Below are 17,356 nucleotides of genomic sequence, written 5' to 3' on the forward strand. Positions count from 1 at the left end.
TTTGTTCACTCTGCAGAGCTCCTGGTTTATAAAATGGGTAAGGGAGAGGGAAGAAATCCTGACGTATTTTTATGTACTTGCTGTGTGTAACATGTTCATCTAAACCCTATGTCCTTGTCTTCCTCTGAGGCTAAATAGATGGCTGTATTCCAGTGGAAATTAGAACAGATGCTTCTTTATTAATTCATCTAAATTTTTCACATACTAAAGTAGAAATTTTTATTTTCTTCTCCCTCCCCTCCCTCTCTCCACCTTCAAATTTTATGTCAGTCCCTACCACAGCTGCTAGCACTCCTGATGCTGTTGACAAATACTTGGAGACACCTGGAGATGAGAATGAACATGCCCATTTCCAGAAGGCCAAGGAGAGGCTTGAAGCTAAGCATCGTGAAAGAATGTCTCAGGTAAGGGGAGATTTCTTTATTCCTAAGTGTATGAATTTGTCTGTCAAGTAATAAATGATCCTTCATCTTATTTCCCAAGTCTTCATCCAGGTGCCCTGCCAGTTTGCAATGCTGTAAACAAATCATTTACTGCCTTTCTGACTCTTATCTAAGAAGTCAGCGGTCTGACACACATTTATGATTGTGTCACCACTGCGATCATAAGTCGCTACAGTTACTAGAAGGGTTAAAAGAAAAAAAAAAACTGTAAAAAATGTCTCTCATTTTTGTGGGAGAATGTTTGTCTTGTGAGATTATTTATGTTTCAAAGTAAAGAACTAGGCCTCTGTATTAATTGTCCTTCTCTTGGAGCAGTGGGGGAAGATGGTTTGTGTTGAGCATCATCTGTGTGTGCCCTGGGGGTAGTGTAAAATCATGTATGTTCATCTAATGGTTTTGAGCCTCAAGGTAACATGATATGCATCTAAAGTCAAAGAAAAGAGGAAAAACTAGTGCTTTTGAACTAAAAATCCAAACTGAATCAACGCTTTTCTTTCCCTTCAACCAAAGAGATTTGTGTAGCCTGAAACTGTACCCAGGTTTTAATCCAGTGAGAGATGAGTTACCCACTCTCTCAGAAACAGGGTTTATAATGGCAATGCCAATAAAAATGGTCACACTTCTGCTTTAATAACAACAAAGCAAAATATAAGAGGTTTAAAGGAAAGCATATTTTTTGAGAATGAAAACACCACAAAAAATGAATGTTGGTATAATTCAGATGCACTTCATATACCTGTGTAGCTAATTTACTGTATTTTTTCATTATAACTTTGTTCCCGTGATGGGATTTCAGTGTGTCTGTCTGTTACTGATATATTATTAGCCTTTAGTTCTGTGCCAAAGTGTTATTCCAAAAATAAAAATAAAATGTTATGAGTGAAAATGAAATTAAGCTCTTATTGTGCATCCATGCCTATTGGTACTGCAGCTGTGTCTGGCACTTCTCTAAAAATTGGGCAGCGCATCTTACCTGAAGCACTCATCCAACTGGTCCAAGCCACATACTGAGAATATGACATGTCATAGATAGGAAGATAGGTGCTCCTCATCTGCCTGGGAAGTGTTGAAGCACAATCAATCTGTCTCCTCTTTAAACTGAGAAAATAGAGCCAATTTAATGGACAGGGAATCTGGAGAATAAGAAAAGGCACATAGACTGCCTAGCAGGGGAGAGACCCTGCCTTGGCTAGGCATGCAGAGGGTTGGTGAATAATTCAGTCACCACCCCATCATTCCTTCCCCTTGAAACAACCTTTTTATAAAAAATGCTGTTGAGGTGGGTTTCTTGAAAGCAAAGGATAGTGCAGATTTCCTTGGCACAGTCTTTAGAGTCTCACTGTAGTTCCACGTTTTTCTCCAAAATCCCGGTATGTAAAGGTTAAGCTGCATAATTAGGGGCAGTATTTGGGTGAACTGTGTATTTTCTGTTTTAATATGAGCATCTGGAGGACCCTGTCAACTGAAGGGTGTGATTCAGAGGTTTGACTGAAACTGGAGCTGGTGCCCTCATTAGCACATTTCTAGCCATTCTTCCTGTCAGCACTGAGCACACAGGGGGTAAGGCCATTCAGCTGCTCCCCTCCTGCAATGTCAGTCCTCCAAAAACAAGTCAAATATCCAGCTCTGGCCAGTTCAGTAACCTAAGTTGGCCCTGGTAAAAAGCAGTATGATAGGTACATAAAAAAAATTAATCATTAAGTTGCCTAAGCTGCTTATGAAATCACATCTTAAAGGACATGTGTTTTGAAGTACACAGATCCCCTGCAGAGCTTTGAAGATCAGAAAGATCTTCAGGGAAGACCTAGAAGGGAAAGGTAATTTTTATGATTTGTACAGTATTGAACTAGCCTCTCCATGTTAACTTGTGAAATGCTTAAAAGACAGTAGATGCTAGTAGAAAAGCCAGCTAGTTCACTGTTCTGTGTTTCCTCACATAAACATGTATGTCCAGTACCACTGGTTTCCTCTTCTGGCAATTTATTTTAAAATGGCTTTTTACATTTTATTTCAAATCAGGTATGTTCTTAATAGAAAACTAAAATATATATGTAGCTGAAAATGAATGTGGAACTCTTACTTGTTATGTTAAAAATAATGCTGAATAAGTTAACTTTGCTGTGACACCTTTGCTGTCAATGATTTTCTCAGTAAAAATAAAAGGTAACAAATGAGAGTCATTAGCCAAGTCTTCCAGCCACACCAAATTTTGTTTTTTATTCACAGTCCAGTTCTTTCAAAGCTGAAAAGAAGAGGCTTAGAAAGCAGCAGAAATGCCCATTTTTCTTCTAATAAAAAGAGAAAAAATGATCAAGTAATTCTTTAATCCTGATAAATGTCATATCTGAAATAGATTGGTTTGTTCACAAAACACAGATAATTTATTTCATTTAATAAAAAGTCTAGCTTTAAAATAGTATTGGGGTTGCTGCACAGCTTATTTTGCAACAGTCAATTAACTAAGAAAAAAATCAGATACATTCTAGTTGACATGAAAAGTGTAATCATCTAAGGAGTAGGGAAGTTTATCACTAAACTTGAAGTGAAATATTTTAAAACATATCATCAGGGAAAATGTAAATATTCTGCATATCCTTTTTCTGAGATTTCCCGTAATTTACCATGAAATTCTGACAACTTGTGTTTCTTTCTCTCTTGTATAAAGATGTTCACACAAGCAGAGAGCAAGATTCTGTCAGTGGTAATGTCACATGATAGTTCACAGCTCATGAAAGCCTTTTAGTAGGGAAGTTTGTCTCTGTGATGACCTGATGCACCTCTGGTTCAGACTCTTAATCCCTTGTGCTCTACAGTGTCCATCTCTTTAGACTACAGATCTTGAAAGTTTTTCTGCACCACACCTGAAGCAAGAAGGCTTATAAACTTTCCTATTTTACAGGAAGTACTATAAGGAGAATTATATTAATACAAAATTTTAAGCTTTTCCCAAGAATTAATAATGCAGCCCCAATAGCAGGAAAACTGCATTCTCATGCAAACAGGGATAGCCATTCATTGATGCATGTGTAACCTTTAAATGTTCACTGTTCTCCAAAAGATAACAGGGAGAGGTTATGTTAATTGATTGCCAGGTGTCATGGTTCTTGTTTCTTGTTTTGGTACAATGCCCCTTTTTCTCTTTCTCTTTTCAGTTTGTTAATGGCTGTACAGCTCCCTTGCTTAATTAGTTACTGCTAAATAGCCTGATGAACCAGATAACAAACCTTACTCAAGGGAGCAGTATATTTATACATTTCTCTCCTAAGACACCTTGTGATGTCCTCATGTCTTAAATTTGCTCTTCCTTTGGCTGTCTACGATATTTTTGGAATTGCAGCATGTAGAATACTTATGATAGGAACTTAATGACACCTTGTGTCCTAGAATAGTTTTGCTTCTTGTAAGTTTTATTTCCCAAGCAAACATCTAAAAATACTGCAGTTCTCAACCAGCCTGAACAGGTCTGGTGTTTGTTCAAGATTTTTTTTTTTCTTTTTATCATTGCGTGCCCGTTGTTCTAACATCCTGGATATCAGCTGATTTTTAGTCCCAGTGACACTGTAGATTCACAGAATAGTTTGAGTTGGAGGGACCTTAAAGATCATTTAGTTCCATCCCCCTGCCATGGGCAGGGGCACATTCCAATACATCAGATTGCTTAAAATCCCACCTAGCCTGGCATTGAACATTTCCAGGGATGGGGCATCCACAACTTCTCTGGGCAACCTGTGCCAGGGCCTCACCACCCTCAGAGTAAAGAATTTCTTTCTAATATTGAATCTAAACCTACTTTCTTTCAGTTTAAAACCATTCCTCCTTATCATTACATGCTTTAAAAAGTTCCCTCTACTGCCTTAATGAAGGCCCCCTTTAGGCAGTGGAGGGCTGCTATAAGGTCTCCTTGATGTCTTCTCTTCTCCAGACTCAACAACCCCAAATCTCTCATCCTGGCCTCACAGAGGAGGTGCTCCAATCCTTTATCATCTTTATGGTCCTCCTCTAGACCCACTCAAGCAGGTTGATGTGCATCTTGTGTTGGGCCCCAGAGCTGGATGCAGCACTGCAGGTGGGGTCTCACCAGAGTAGAGCAGAGGGACAGAATGCCTTCCTCAACCTGCTGTCCATGGTGTTTTGGATACAGGATACACTGGACTTCCTGGGCTCTGAGCACACATGGCTAGCTCATATTTGGTTTTTAATCCACCAGGACACTCAAGTTCTTTTCCCACTGCTTCTCTACACCCACTCATTGCCCAGCCTATATTGATTTTGGGATTGCCCCAGCCCCGGTGCAGGAGCCCACACATGGCCCTGTTGAACTTGAACCTGTGGTTTTCTCAGGCCTGCCTCTCAAGCCTGTCCAGGTCCCTCTGAATGACATCCCTGCCCTGTAGAGTATTGTAGGAGCGACGGTGGGTGGGACCATCGGGACGGACAGAGACGAGAGATCTCTGAAGCCAGGTCTTGGAACTTGTGGTTTATTGCAAAGGGTGTGGGTGCAGGGGCCCTGTTTGGAGCCTCCAGCCACAGCTCCAAGCAGGCCTGAAAGAGGAACCCAAAAGAGAGACCCGAAAGAACAAGAGGGCAAGAGAGGGAAGTTCCCGTTGCAATACAATAAATCTTCTTCTGTGCTGAATATTCTAATTTTCACTAACCAATCTAGTACAAGATACAAATCCTATAGCATTATACAGCCTATAAGAATCATTACATTACCATACTGTGTTACATTTTAAACCCTAAAAACTACTCTTTGGACCCCTTCTGCCAAGCTAGTAGGGTCTGCTCTGACCCTTGGACCTGTCTGCAAGCAGAGGGTATTGTTTAATCAAAAGGGGATTACCTTCAGCCAGCCATACCATTGTTTTCCAGTTGTTCAGTAACTAAGGCTCGGTATCTCAAAGCTTGCTTTCATTTCAATCTCGCTTATAGTTTCCATATTCTCAAAATCTTTTGCCAGGCAATCATATTTATAAGTCTTTCCTGTTCCATCGTCCCCAACAAGTATCAATCACACCACTGACCTTGGTGTCACCTGAGATTGCTCTCATTCCTGCTATCCATGTCCTCAACAAAGATGTTAAATAATACCAGTTCATATATTCCCTAGATTCCACCATCTCTACAGTGTGTGGGAAGCCTGTTTCCTTCCTTAAAACTGTCTGGTTTATAGGATTACCCCTCTCAGTTGTAGTAAGGACTCTTTGGAGAAGTTTGATGATATTGCCAGAAAAAAGGTCAACTTAAGTGTGGAAAAAAAGCCCTTGACAAAGATAGACACCCTTTTGGCCTGACTTACCATTTTCACTAAGCCAGCCTTCAGGCAAGTACCTCTGCTGGCCTGATTGTGCTAACCCAATAAATTCCATATCCCAATAAATGCCATAAATTCTTCTCTTGCAGATATGCTTTTGTGCCCTAGTGTAAAAAATGGGAATGAATTCTGTTGCTTCAATACATAATGAAATTTTTTGTACTTAGCTTCTCTTAATAATGAATTACATTTTCCATAGCACCTCTTTCCCTCTTACTGTCCCTTACAGCCCAATTTCAAAAAGCATCTGCCAGGCTCTAAAGCCTGAGTTTTGAAGAAGCTTGACTTTGAAATGGCTTGCTGATTATATCTCAAGCAGAAGCTGTTATTTTCCCTGTACAAAGCCTCCAACCCTTGAATAGCCCTAAATCTGTATATTTTTCATAGGTCTGTGCTGTCAACAGAGGAGAAGAGGTTTGTAAGTGTGGAGGCCAAGTTCAGCCTTCTTCTGCACATGTGTAACTGGGGAATTTTTTCTCCTCCTTGCTCTTTGGGGTCCTCTGTAGCGCTATGGCTTATTTCTCACTCACAAATCCCTGAAGTGATGGTGGGACCAGGAGTTCCCTGTGGGTGGTAGCATGGCCCGTGGATAGCTGTATCTTCAGTTGGTTAGCACACACACTCAGATGCTCTCAAGCACTGAAGTCTTCTCAGTTGCAAAAATCTGTCACAGGTCACAGCAGTCTTTACAGGAATATTGTTTCTGCAACCAGCCATGTAATTCTGGTTTTTTCTCTTTCAGTTTTGTGGCACCAGAGCTGAACTCTGAGGCCACTAATTTATATCCCTCCCAACTAGCTGTATAGGCTGTCAGTTTATCATCCTGCCTTCCATGTCTTAAAAGGTTTAAAAAAATAAAATTGACAGAGATAGACCTGGTGTAGCCAAAGGTCCTCTTACTCACATTACCCACAGTGCTTATTTTTGTCATGTGGATTAGCAGAGGATTAGTTTGGAGGATAAAGATGGTAAGGGAACACTTGTTCTGAAAATCCATAACTACTCTTTCAGAGTCAAAAAATTAGGCAGATGTCAGAGATGTGATTTTAAGACAGAAAGGGAGACAAGGAAGAAGAAAATAATAAAGTTGCTAATCTAGGCCAATGTTCAAGCTTGAGCACATCATTGTAGTTTATGACTTGGCTTAATGCCATAATTTCTGGGCCTTCTGTAAGTTCAGATCTTGTTGCTATCCTCTCTAATAACAGAGGACTAAAGAGAACTAACTCTGTGAATAAAGCAGAAAGAACCCTGAATATTTGTTCAAATGTTGGTTCAAGTATTCTCCAGAATGGGACAAAACCCAGAAGTGGTTAGATGCTGATACCAAAAAATTTGATGTATTTTATTTAAAAGAGGTAAAGAGAAAAGAAAAAAGAAAAGAAAAGAAAAGAAAAGAAAAGAAAAGAAAAGAAAAGAAAAGAAAAGAAAAGAAAAGAAAAGAAAAGAAAAGAAAAGAAAAGAAAAGAAAAGAAAAGAAAAGAAAAGAAAAGAAAAGAAAAGAGAAGAGAGAGGGGGCAGAGGGGCAGACAGACAGGGAGAGTGACAGAAATGAAGTAGAAGCATATCACCCCTCCATGGGTCTCAATGACGTCTCATTGTTCCCCTCCATCTGATCTTCTTGGAAGTGAGGGTCCCCTGCTGAAAAGCATAGAATCCTGTGGATTAATATACATTTGGGCAAGTGGGAACACACAGGTGCCTCCCTAAGGGGGGCCAGTTAGACACTGTCCTTTGCAAAACTGTGGATCTGTTGCATCACGGATTATCACATGCTGGGTCTTGGGACTCCTTTGGGGGCTGTTATGAACTGGCATAACACAGAAGACCAAAGCAAACTAAATCTCTGTGAATAAATTGGATAGGACCCAGGGTGGTTTTAAATATACCCAAAAAACATTATTTAAACCAAATGAGGTTAGATGTTGCCAAAAAAACTTGATATATTTTATTTAATAGTAAAAGACTCAAAGAGAAGAAAGATGAAAGAGAGAAATAGAAAAAGAATTGTGTGTGGGGCGTGGGGGGACCAGGATAGAGTGACAGGGGTTAGGTAGAAACATATCACTCTTCTGGAGGTCCCAACAACATCTCGTTCTTCTCCTCCATCCCATCTTGGTGGTGAGGGTCCCCTGCCATGGTGGTGCCAAAAAGTATAGAATCCCATGGATTGATATACATTTGGGCCAGGTGGGAATGGCCAGATGCCTCCCCTAAGGGGGCTAGCTTTGACACTGTCCCTTGCAACACTGTGGATCTGTTGCATCATATTGCAGTGCTCTGGTGCTCTGGGGATCCCTTTGGGGGGTCCTTTGATGGGCCATGATACCCCTCATCTGTCCTTCACATGGATGTGGCTTTTCCTGGAGTGGAGGGGCCCCTGGGCTCCTCTGCACAGTGGAGGATGGGAATTCACTGTCTCTCACCAGAGACTTTTTCGATATGCACCCAAACCCCTCCTGCTCCCACCCTTTGGTGGGGGTCTGTGCAAGCCTGGCTGCAGATAATCCTGGGACTATAGCCTCCACCCCTGAAGGTGCTCTGCTGGGCCCTGCAGTGGATACTCTTCCAGATGCTTTAACAATAGTGTCGCTTTTCTTATCTCTGTTCCTTAGGAGGTTTAACTCACAGTTCAGAATTTCAGTCAGGACACCCATTCAGGGTGGGCTTGGGTGGTCTTCTGTGCAGCTTTTGATACGTACTTTTGCTATAACAGACAAAACCATAAAATTTCAGTCTCTGACACATCCTGCCATCAGTGGCACGTCAGATCTTCGGAAAGATGCTGCCTATGTACACAAATTGTTTTCTCAGCCCCCACAGTCATATGGCCTAAGGACAATTAAGAGCTGAATGCTTAATGCACACTGAATACACAGCAGCACTCTGAGAATTAATATGTTTTTTCCAGAAAACATGACTGTGCTGTAAATTGTGGTGTCAGTTATTGTCATCTAGTTCTGTTTTGTCAGAGAATCGGTGAAATCTCCTGTACCAAAGCATTGCAATAGTAGCAGGCGGGGGATGACCTGTAACTTCAGTGCACTGCCCATCATGTTCTCTGTCATTAGTTCCTTGCTACAACTCCTTGTAAATTTTGTTTTCCTGCTGCCTCAAAGCTTGGCTTCAATTTAAACATCAATGGGTATTATATGATGAGAAGATAATAAAACTGAAGAGGGAGTTTTAGGCTGACAGTTACATTGGTTGGAGTACAGTTCTTGGGACTTAGTTTTCAGTAAAAGAGTGGGGTGAAATCAACTATTTATTCTAATTATTCTAATTGCTAGTGTGCTAACTATTTCGGGATTCTAACTATTTCTTTTCAGGTCTTTACTTTTAACTGCTGCCTAACTATGCCCCTGGTGAAGCCAAAAAGCAAGCAAAACAATTTCTCAAATTTCACAAAAAAATTTAAAGTATACAGCATCCCATTAGCTTCCCAAAAGATGAGTCTCCATTCTTTTGGACTGTTATTGACGCCAGAATCTCTTACAGATAAATAATTTTGCTGACAATGAGTTTATCTGTTTTTACTATAACTGACGTCTTGAGATACACTCTGGGGTTTGGGGTGAATAGGAAGATTGAAACTTGGCAACAAAATCCCACATATTGAGTTGTTTTGGAGTGCAGGTTTCGGCCTGCTGGGTAATCCTACAACCCTATATAGAACTGAGAGGTATTACATTTTAAGGCCTGGGACTTGTAAAAGTCTCCTTTGAGCCCAGGTTTGTGTGGTTTTTTGGGTTTTTTAAGGCACAGGCTCAGCCAGGTACCCTTAGGCACCACCAGCACTTTCCAGTCTGCTCATCAAAGAGCCTGATTAGCAATGTCTGGTGTGGTGTGTGGAAAAACTGGGAAGCCTGAGAGAGGAGGTGAGTGCTGGTGGCTCAACTTGCAAACATAAGACATTGCAAGTCTTACTTCTCTTGCCTTAGGTATTGGTCTTGGTAAAATTTTAGTTGTCCATGTGGACTCTCAGCTTTTTCAAAAATTATCTTGACAATTTTTATTAAATGGTGTGAAAGTGTGTGTTTTATTGAGAAGGGAAGGAAAGGAAATGTACATTGTGAGTACTTGCTTACAGATTTCTTATCATGCTAATCCTGCACATAAATAGTCACCTATTTGTGTGCACTTCATTCAGTGGGAGCACTTGTTCCTATATAAAAAGTATTATTTGAGGAGATTGCTGTCTAGTTGTGAAATGAGTGATGCCGTTACAGGTGACATAAAGGTTTCAGACCTCATGGGCACCAAGTTAACCCACTCCCTGACTATTGAAATACTACTGCTCTGTGTTACAGGGAGAGGAGGCTTCTCACATTGCTGAAAGAAATGACACCGAAAGATCTCCTACATTATTTTTCTGACAATGTTGTACTTGAGATACATATTCAGTTCTTGAAAGTGTTTCTACAACCCCTGTTTCTGGACAAATAGCTGGACTAGCACAAATTATGTGTAATTTTTGATCTGCCTTACTCAGGCCAGTGATGCAGTCTGACTAAATTAAAAGCTTTCGTGGTGCCAAAAAAGGTGGCATGATCCAATTGGAATGAGTTGAAATTTACACCCTTGGACAAAACTAGTGGAATTTGTTTTCTTTCTGTCTGAGATGAAAAAGGGTTGCTGTGTTTGCCCATGGAGATCTCCACTTCCCTTGCTTGAGGACTGGTTAACATGTTCCTTCACAGTGGAGTTGTGAGAGCTTGGTACAGTGTTCAGACACACAAGTACTGCCTTTTTTAAATTTAATAACAGGATCTTACTTTCATAAAATGTTGTAACTGCCTTTTTTTTTAGAGATAAAAGGAGGAGAGGAATGTAAAAATATGACTCTTGGAGCTTCAGTGCTTGTCTGCTGCTGAGCCATGGGACAAGGGAGGAAAATAGCAAAGTCACACTCCTTATTTTATTCACTAGGTCATGAGAGAGTGGGAAGAGGCAGAACGCCAAGCAAAGAACTTGCCAAAGGCCGACAAGAAAGCTGTTATCCAGGTAAAGGAAAATGGAACCACAACCTTACCATCTGGAGCCCAGATGGTAAGGTTAAAATACAGGGGGTGCTGGGTGTGATGTAATTTAATAATCTACTTTATGGAGATTTCATGTTATTCTCTACTCTTCTTTTCCCATCTATGCTGATGTCTTCTCTATTTCTGTTGTGATTGATGTTTTTTTTCAGCATTTCCAGGAGAAAGTGGAATCACTGGAACAAGAAGCAGCAAATGAAAGACAGCAGCTAGTGGAGACTCACATGGCACGAGTGGAAGCCATGCTGAATGACCGTCGACGCATTGCTCTGGAGAACTACATCACAGCCCTGCAGACTGTCCCGCCCAGGGTGAGTGTCATACCACAAGCTCTGCCAGCTGTGTCAAAATCATTGTAGTTGCCCTGGGGGAAATGTAGATGTGCCCAGGTGCAGTCTAGCTTTGGAGCCAGGCTCTCACTGTGGAAGTGAGCTTTTTTATGGAAGTGCTGCATGCAGTTAAGAGGTTTAAAAAGTCCATGAATCCATTGTGAATAGCTTCTGTATTAGATCCAAAACTAACTTCAGGTTTTTTTCAAGTGTTACATGGATGATTGCCCAGTAGAGTGTCAGAGGTGTGCCTCTGAGTACCACTCAGGGCAGCAAGGGAGACAGGAATGAAACTGGATAGTTTCAAGAACAAGAAAATAACAATGAACAAGAAAAATAAAATTAAGCAAAACCAAATATTTGTACTCTTGTTCTGTTCTCAGAAGCACTGTCATGCAGGCTCCCCAGCAACTCAAAATTTGATCCTTATTCTTCATTCCTGATGCAGCTTAGCTGTGCTGCTGTACTTTGCTGCCTTTGAAAATGGGGTGCAACTGTTCAGTATCCACTGTCAAAATAGTATATTGTTTCATCATCCTTGATGGGTTTACTACAGGAAAGGAGGATTAGTGACAGCTGGAAGCAATATGCCTCTAGTTATTAAAACATTTGGAAATTTCCCCCTTAATTTTGTACATTAAATAGGGGAATTCAAATCCATCATTCTCTGTGAGCAGATTGATTCTGTAATTTGCTTGTATTCCCTCTTTCATATGCATGTCAAATTTTTGTGGATTTATGTATTCCTTTCTAATCTTTGATGGTAAGAGAGGTACATTACCTGTGGGAAGGTGGTGGTGGGTGACAAAGACAAGCAGAAAAGAAAATTTATGAAATTAAGGGTTTCAGGTGAGGGAAACATACAAGAAAACTTTGAAAGATAATTAACCCGTTTACTTTGCACATAAATTAAAGTGAGCACATAATCCTTAAAATCAGTTTAAAATGCTTCTCCTCTAATTCAGCACTATTTTACTGAAATATAAATTCTTGCTTAGAAGTGCATGTAATGTACATTAATCCATCTGGGTTTTTTTCCCATGTTTTCTTTTTCTTCAGAATTTACTCTGGTACCTTTTATGCTTGGGAGCAGTGTCTGTTCACAGGGAGAGCACAGGACAGGTTGAAACTAGTCTGGTTTGGCTATTTGGACAGGGAAGAGGAATCTACAGGGGGGCCCATGCTCAGTGTCTCAGAGTTTGGGAAGCTCAAAGCATTTCCTGAATCCAAGGAGGTTGCTGTGGAAATATGCAGTTGGAGGCATGCCAAAGTGTTGCTGCTGAATTGGTGACAAAAATCCTCCTGTGCAGCAGGAAACAACAGTCCAGCTCTAATACTCCACCCTTTAGCTCTGCTTCTCCAAACCCATTAATTTCCAGCTGTGGAATTCTTCACATATACTTAATTTTGTTGGTTTTTTGTGAAATAGCATGGATTTCAGCTCTGTTTTTATACAAAGTCAGATTTCAAGAAATGTGGTCAGCTAATTGAATTTTCCAGAGTGTCCTTTTAAACCCTGGCAGGTTTGTTATATTGAGAATTAAGAGTTTTAAAATAGTGAGCAGAAACAAAATTTATCTTAATTTGTCAAAGTTCAAGAAGTTGAAATACTGAAAAACAAATAATGAGATTGAATCAAATAGTTTTCATTTTATTTGGCTGCCAGAGGAGTCTTTGAGAGGGGAGGCAAATGTAAGTCTTGGGCACCATTATAGCAATGTGATTTTGATGTGTGAGATAACAAGTTTTGTTACAAATTAGTAGAAATTATGAGAAGGCATCTTTAACTCAACAGAACAGGATGTTGATTTATTTGTCTTGCCCATGAGTAAGTGTTTGCAATCATCTAGTTCAACTTTTCTTGAATATTTCTAAAATGAGCTACTTCTCCATGATGAAACATGACCTGCAAGTTAATAATGTAGCAAGTGAAATATGTACTGAAAATGATACACAAGGTATTCAGAATAGTGAATGAAAAGAAGCAATTGTTGCACATTGCAAGAGGGGTAATGGGAAAGAACTGATGATTGATTTTTCTCTAAAACAAGGTTAAATAGCATTGTGAAAGATTCCTCTCTGATTTAGAGTGAATTTTGATCAAAATGACAAGCCAGCTTAGAATTTCCCATGGAAGTTCCATGGCACAAAACCAGGAAGTTGTATTCTCAATACACAGAACTGCTTTAATATGGTTTTAGTGTGGTTTCTTTGTAGTAAGTATTTTGGATTTCCACAAAAAGAGATTTTTTTCTTCCATGAGGAGAGATTTTAGCCATGCAAACTACATGTGATGTTTTCATTTTCCGAGCTTAATGAAACTACACTGTTTCATCACTCCCTTAAAATCTGAAATAGCAGGTGAGGATTAGTATAGAGATCATGGTCTAGGGGGACATCTGCATGTTTATATATTTGTATTTATGTGTGTGTGTGTTTATATATAACTTGCTAGAATCTGGATTATGGGCATTTTAGATCTCACATACAAGACCACAGAATGACTCATCTTTCAAATAAGAGACAAGGCATATTCTCTACTGTTCTAGGTAGAACATTAGTTCTTAACGGTGCATTGTCACCCTAGGTAGTCTGTGTAGCCCAGATACATTGTCTATGAACCTGTCCACAGGTATTGAATACATGCAAGTCCCCAAGTACTCAGGAAAGCTATATAAAATAGTACTTGGACAACATTCTCCAGCATAAATGGGATTTTAAACTATCAACTATAAAATACTCAAAGACATGAGCACATCTGCTGGACGGTTACAATAGCTTGTAAGAAGGACTATGATCAATCTCAGTTGTAGATAAAAACTGGTGTTTGAATCTGCTGAGAAGGGAGAGCTTTGGAATGAGTTTGACGGTGTTACAGTATGTGCTTAAAATAGTTGGTAGGTTCACACCTTATTAGATGTGTCTTTTTTGCTGCATTTGCCTGAATAGTGTGTGCCATGAGACTGTGGATTTAAGCTTCTTGCCAGCCAGTCCAGAGTTTTGGAGTACACAGTACCCATATTATTCCTAACTAATCAGCATAGTTAACAAAATAAAATGTATTCAGAATTTGGTGCTGGGTTCTCTTGCCTAGGAAGTCACTGGCCATTCTTCTCACTGCCTAAATGACAGTCACCAATGTCATTGATAGTATCCTGTTTGCCTTCAGAGGAAGACCAAAACAAAAAAAAAATAAAAGGAAACAAGCCATCAAAACAAGTACAGATCACTGAAAATAGTGGAATTATTTCATGAGGCTTACGTAGCCACTGGTGGCTGATCCAAGTTATTCTGTGCGATGTTTTTTACTAAGGTGATTACGGCCATAAACATGCAGGGTTTCCCCTGGCAAAACACACAGCAGAACTTCAAGTATTAGACCCAGATTTTTTTTAAGTTTGGTGATTGGTGCATTATTTAAGAAGAACAAGAGGTGCCAAGCTGGCCCAAAGATGTGTCAGTTTTTGTTCTTCTCTCATAGACAGTGTCAGAGCTAAGGCCTTGGGAACTTAATTAGCTGATAATAGAACCACTTTGATTTATAATTTAGTCTGAAGCTTCCTGCCTAGGGTTGAAGTAATAGACAGCTATGGATATAATGACTTAATACAGGGGGTCTGGGTGCATCTCCTCAGCCTGTGGTGCCTTTCCCTACCTCTGTGCTTGACCTAGACCATTCCTTGTGGCCCCTAGTGTACCATCACAGGAATTCATATTGCTACTTGGTGTACTGGATTTAGGTGTGAATCCTGCTGAAACCATTACCAAAAATCAGTAAAAATAAAAACTCCTTAACACTAGCATAGCATTAGGGAGCAAACATTCTTTATTCAGCCAGGTGCATGAGGGGATATCTCCTCCAAAATTGTGCATGCTGTACAGAAAAACCTTCTGTTTAGATACTGTATTTTACATACATATTCATAGGTTTTCGCAGAAGAAATGTATATTTAATAGTGATTTCCTCAAAATGTCGTAACTGGGCTGGTTGCTTTCCAGCTCTTCTTCCTGGAGAATAAGCATTTTGCAGTTCCATAGGCTAGTGGTTTTTGAAGAATAAGCTTTGTATTAACCCACCAGTTGTAAACAATTTTTAAATTGGCAACAGAAATGCTTCTGCAAAAAGTGTCAGTATGTGAGGAACTTTTAAGCAGAATCAGTTCACTCAATAATGACATTTAAAAGAAAATGGGTACGAAATACAATACAGAAGTGGGACTTGAGGTGAAAACATTTTGATGATGCAGAAATTTGTCAAAACTCTGCAAACAGTAAATCTACTGCTTTCTGCATCAAGAAGAAAATTATCAATTAATTTTTTTTTTTTGCCTTTTTTTTTTTTTTTTCATTTTATGTTACATTCAACTGTAGAACCTTGTGCTCATTTATGGTAGGTGCCCCACTAGGGTATGCAAAGCCCAGTGAAGAGTTGTCATTATTCATCACCAACTCTGGCAGTTTTGCCTCCAGCTATAGCCCTAAAGCCATGAGGCAGAAGTGCTGAAAAATAGTTGGGTAAGTTGGAAGTCTGACCTGATCCAATGTAGCTGGGACTTCCAGAAAGGAAGAAGAGCTCGTTTAGTTCATGAGAGGTGTTCAAGGGGTACCAGCACCTTTTGGGGATTTTTGATCCATGTGGAAATGACCTTGTGTATTACCTTAAGAGCTGGGGCAGGGCACGTTTCCTAAAGGTCACAGTAAAGACATTTTTGGCAATAAAAAGTCTTTGTGGTGAGTCTTCTAATCCTTTTCAACTTCCATATCAGGGGGTCCTGTGTACATATACATCTCAGATCTCAGCGTTCCATTCAGAGAATCCTGTTGTTTCCATAGATGCCTGCAGTACACCCTAGGAGTATGCGTGTAGTGCAATGCCCTGCTGACCAGGAAATCCTTGTGTGTCTCTGCCAGGTGACTCAGTGCTTCACAAGGACTTCTTAGCTCTGGATCACTTGTTAAAGCAATGTCACAAGCTTTAGGCCATGTGAGATCACCAGATCTGAAGCGTGCATATGGATAGTTTTAAAACCAAAACACTGGAACTCCCTAGGTTTGTATTCCTACACAGAGTGAGATTCTAGTGTTTTGTTGGGGTTTCTTTCCTGCTTGAGAAAAAGCAATCTCTGCCCCTCTAAGGAAACACCTTGCATTAAATATTCTTTCATTGTCCAAAACTTGAATTATGGATTTCTGCTGCCATAACAAGATTTCTTGGTCAGACATGCTGGAGGAACTGATCTCCATTTCTACTTTATAGTGATGTGTGTGGGACATTTCTCAGTGTTAGAAGAGGCACTGAAAGTGGACTGCCGATGTACCCAAGTGACTAGTACTCCTGTTTTTGGTATTTGTTAGGTATTTTCAAGATTGCTGTCCTATTAACAAATCTACTTGTAAAGTCTCATTCACACATCCCAGTGAATACAGGCATGCTATGGAAAAACAAAAGCTATTCCCTTCTGGTTTTAGACATGATACTTAACTGGGGATATCTCTTGAAAAAAAAATTAAAATTAATCCTTTTCTGTCTAGTCTGCCCTAGCCTGTTACCTGGACATGTCTTAGGGGCAAGAAAAGTTGAATTATCAGGAAAGATAATTCCTGATAAATAGCTAAATTTCCTGTCTTCAAAATTTTCTTCTTGTTATTAAACTTTATGGTCTTCTAGCCTTCATTTCAATAAAGCTTTAATGTTGACATTTCAGTTGTCTGGCCATTACCACAAGGTTGTGAGGATTAATCACTTTCCAGCATTTGCCCACAGTTTCTTGCAGCTTCATCTGAGAGTACTTGGCTTTGGGGACTTTGAGATATTTTCCTCATGAGTGAATTTTCAGCAATGGAGACACTAAGTTTAATTCTCTGGCAGGATATGGCTTCACATCCCTATTTCTGTCTGACATAACTTCTTCAAATAACCTTTGGTTTGCTTTCCTCAGACATTTTTGAATCTGTTGCTTCTCTTAAACTGAAGAGATTCTGAAATCTTTGGACTCCATATCTTAGTATTCATCTCTTGTGTAAATGTTAAATCAGTTTAGGCTCCATATTTGTCCATGAATCTAAGTCTTCTTAAAACTTCGCCTTCACCCACAGTTCTTCCTGCTTTGGAAAGCTGTGCACAGAGCTTCTGACACTTATTTTATCACTTCCATACCTTCTTCCCTGTGTCTCTCTCAGTGCCTAGACAGGTTCTTTACCACTTCTGTTCATTCTTTAATCTGCTGCACA

The 17,356-nt window shown here is 39.9% G+C and overlaps 1 protein-coding gene across 4 annotated transcripts in view; it reads left to right on the forward strand.

Annotated features, from left to right (window-relative positions):
* The window catches only part of APP (amyloid beta precursor protein), a 181,325-nt gene that overhangs the window by 111,817 nt on the left and 52,152 nt on the right, over positions 1 to 17,356 (forward strand). For all 4 annotated transcript variants that reach the window (XM_053933841.1, XM_053933859.1, XM_053933838.1 and 1 more), the window contains 3 exons: positions 271 to 404; positions 10,687 to 10,761; positions 10,949 to 11,107. In XM_053933841.1, the coding sequence (XP_053789816.1) occupies positions 271 to 404; positions 10,687 to 10,761; positions 10,949 to 11,107 (368 nt within the window). The remainder of the gene's footprint in view (positions 1 to 270; positions 405 to 10,686; positions 10,762 to 10,948; positions 11,108 to 17,356) is intronic.

The sequence above is a fragment of the Vidua chalybeata genome, chromosome 2 (genome assembly GCF_026979565.1).
Source record: "Vidua chalybeata isolate OUT-0048 chromosome 2, bVidCha1 merged haplotype, whole genome shotgun sequence".
Taxonomy (NCBI): Eukaryota; Metazoa; Chordata; class Aves; order Passeriformes; family Viduidae; genus Vidua; species Vidua chalybeata.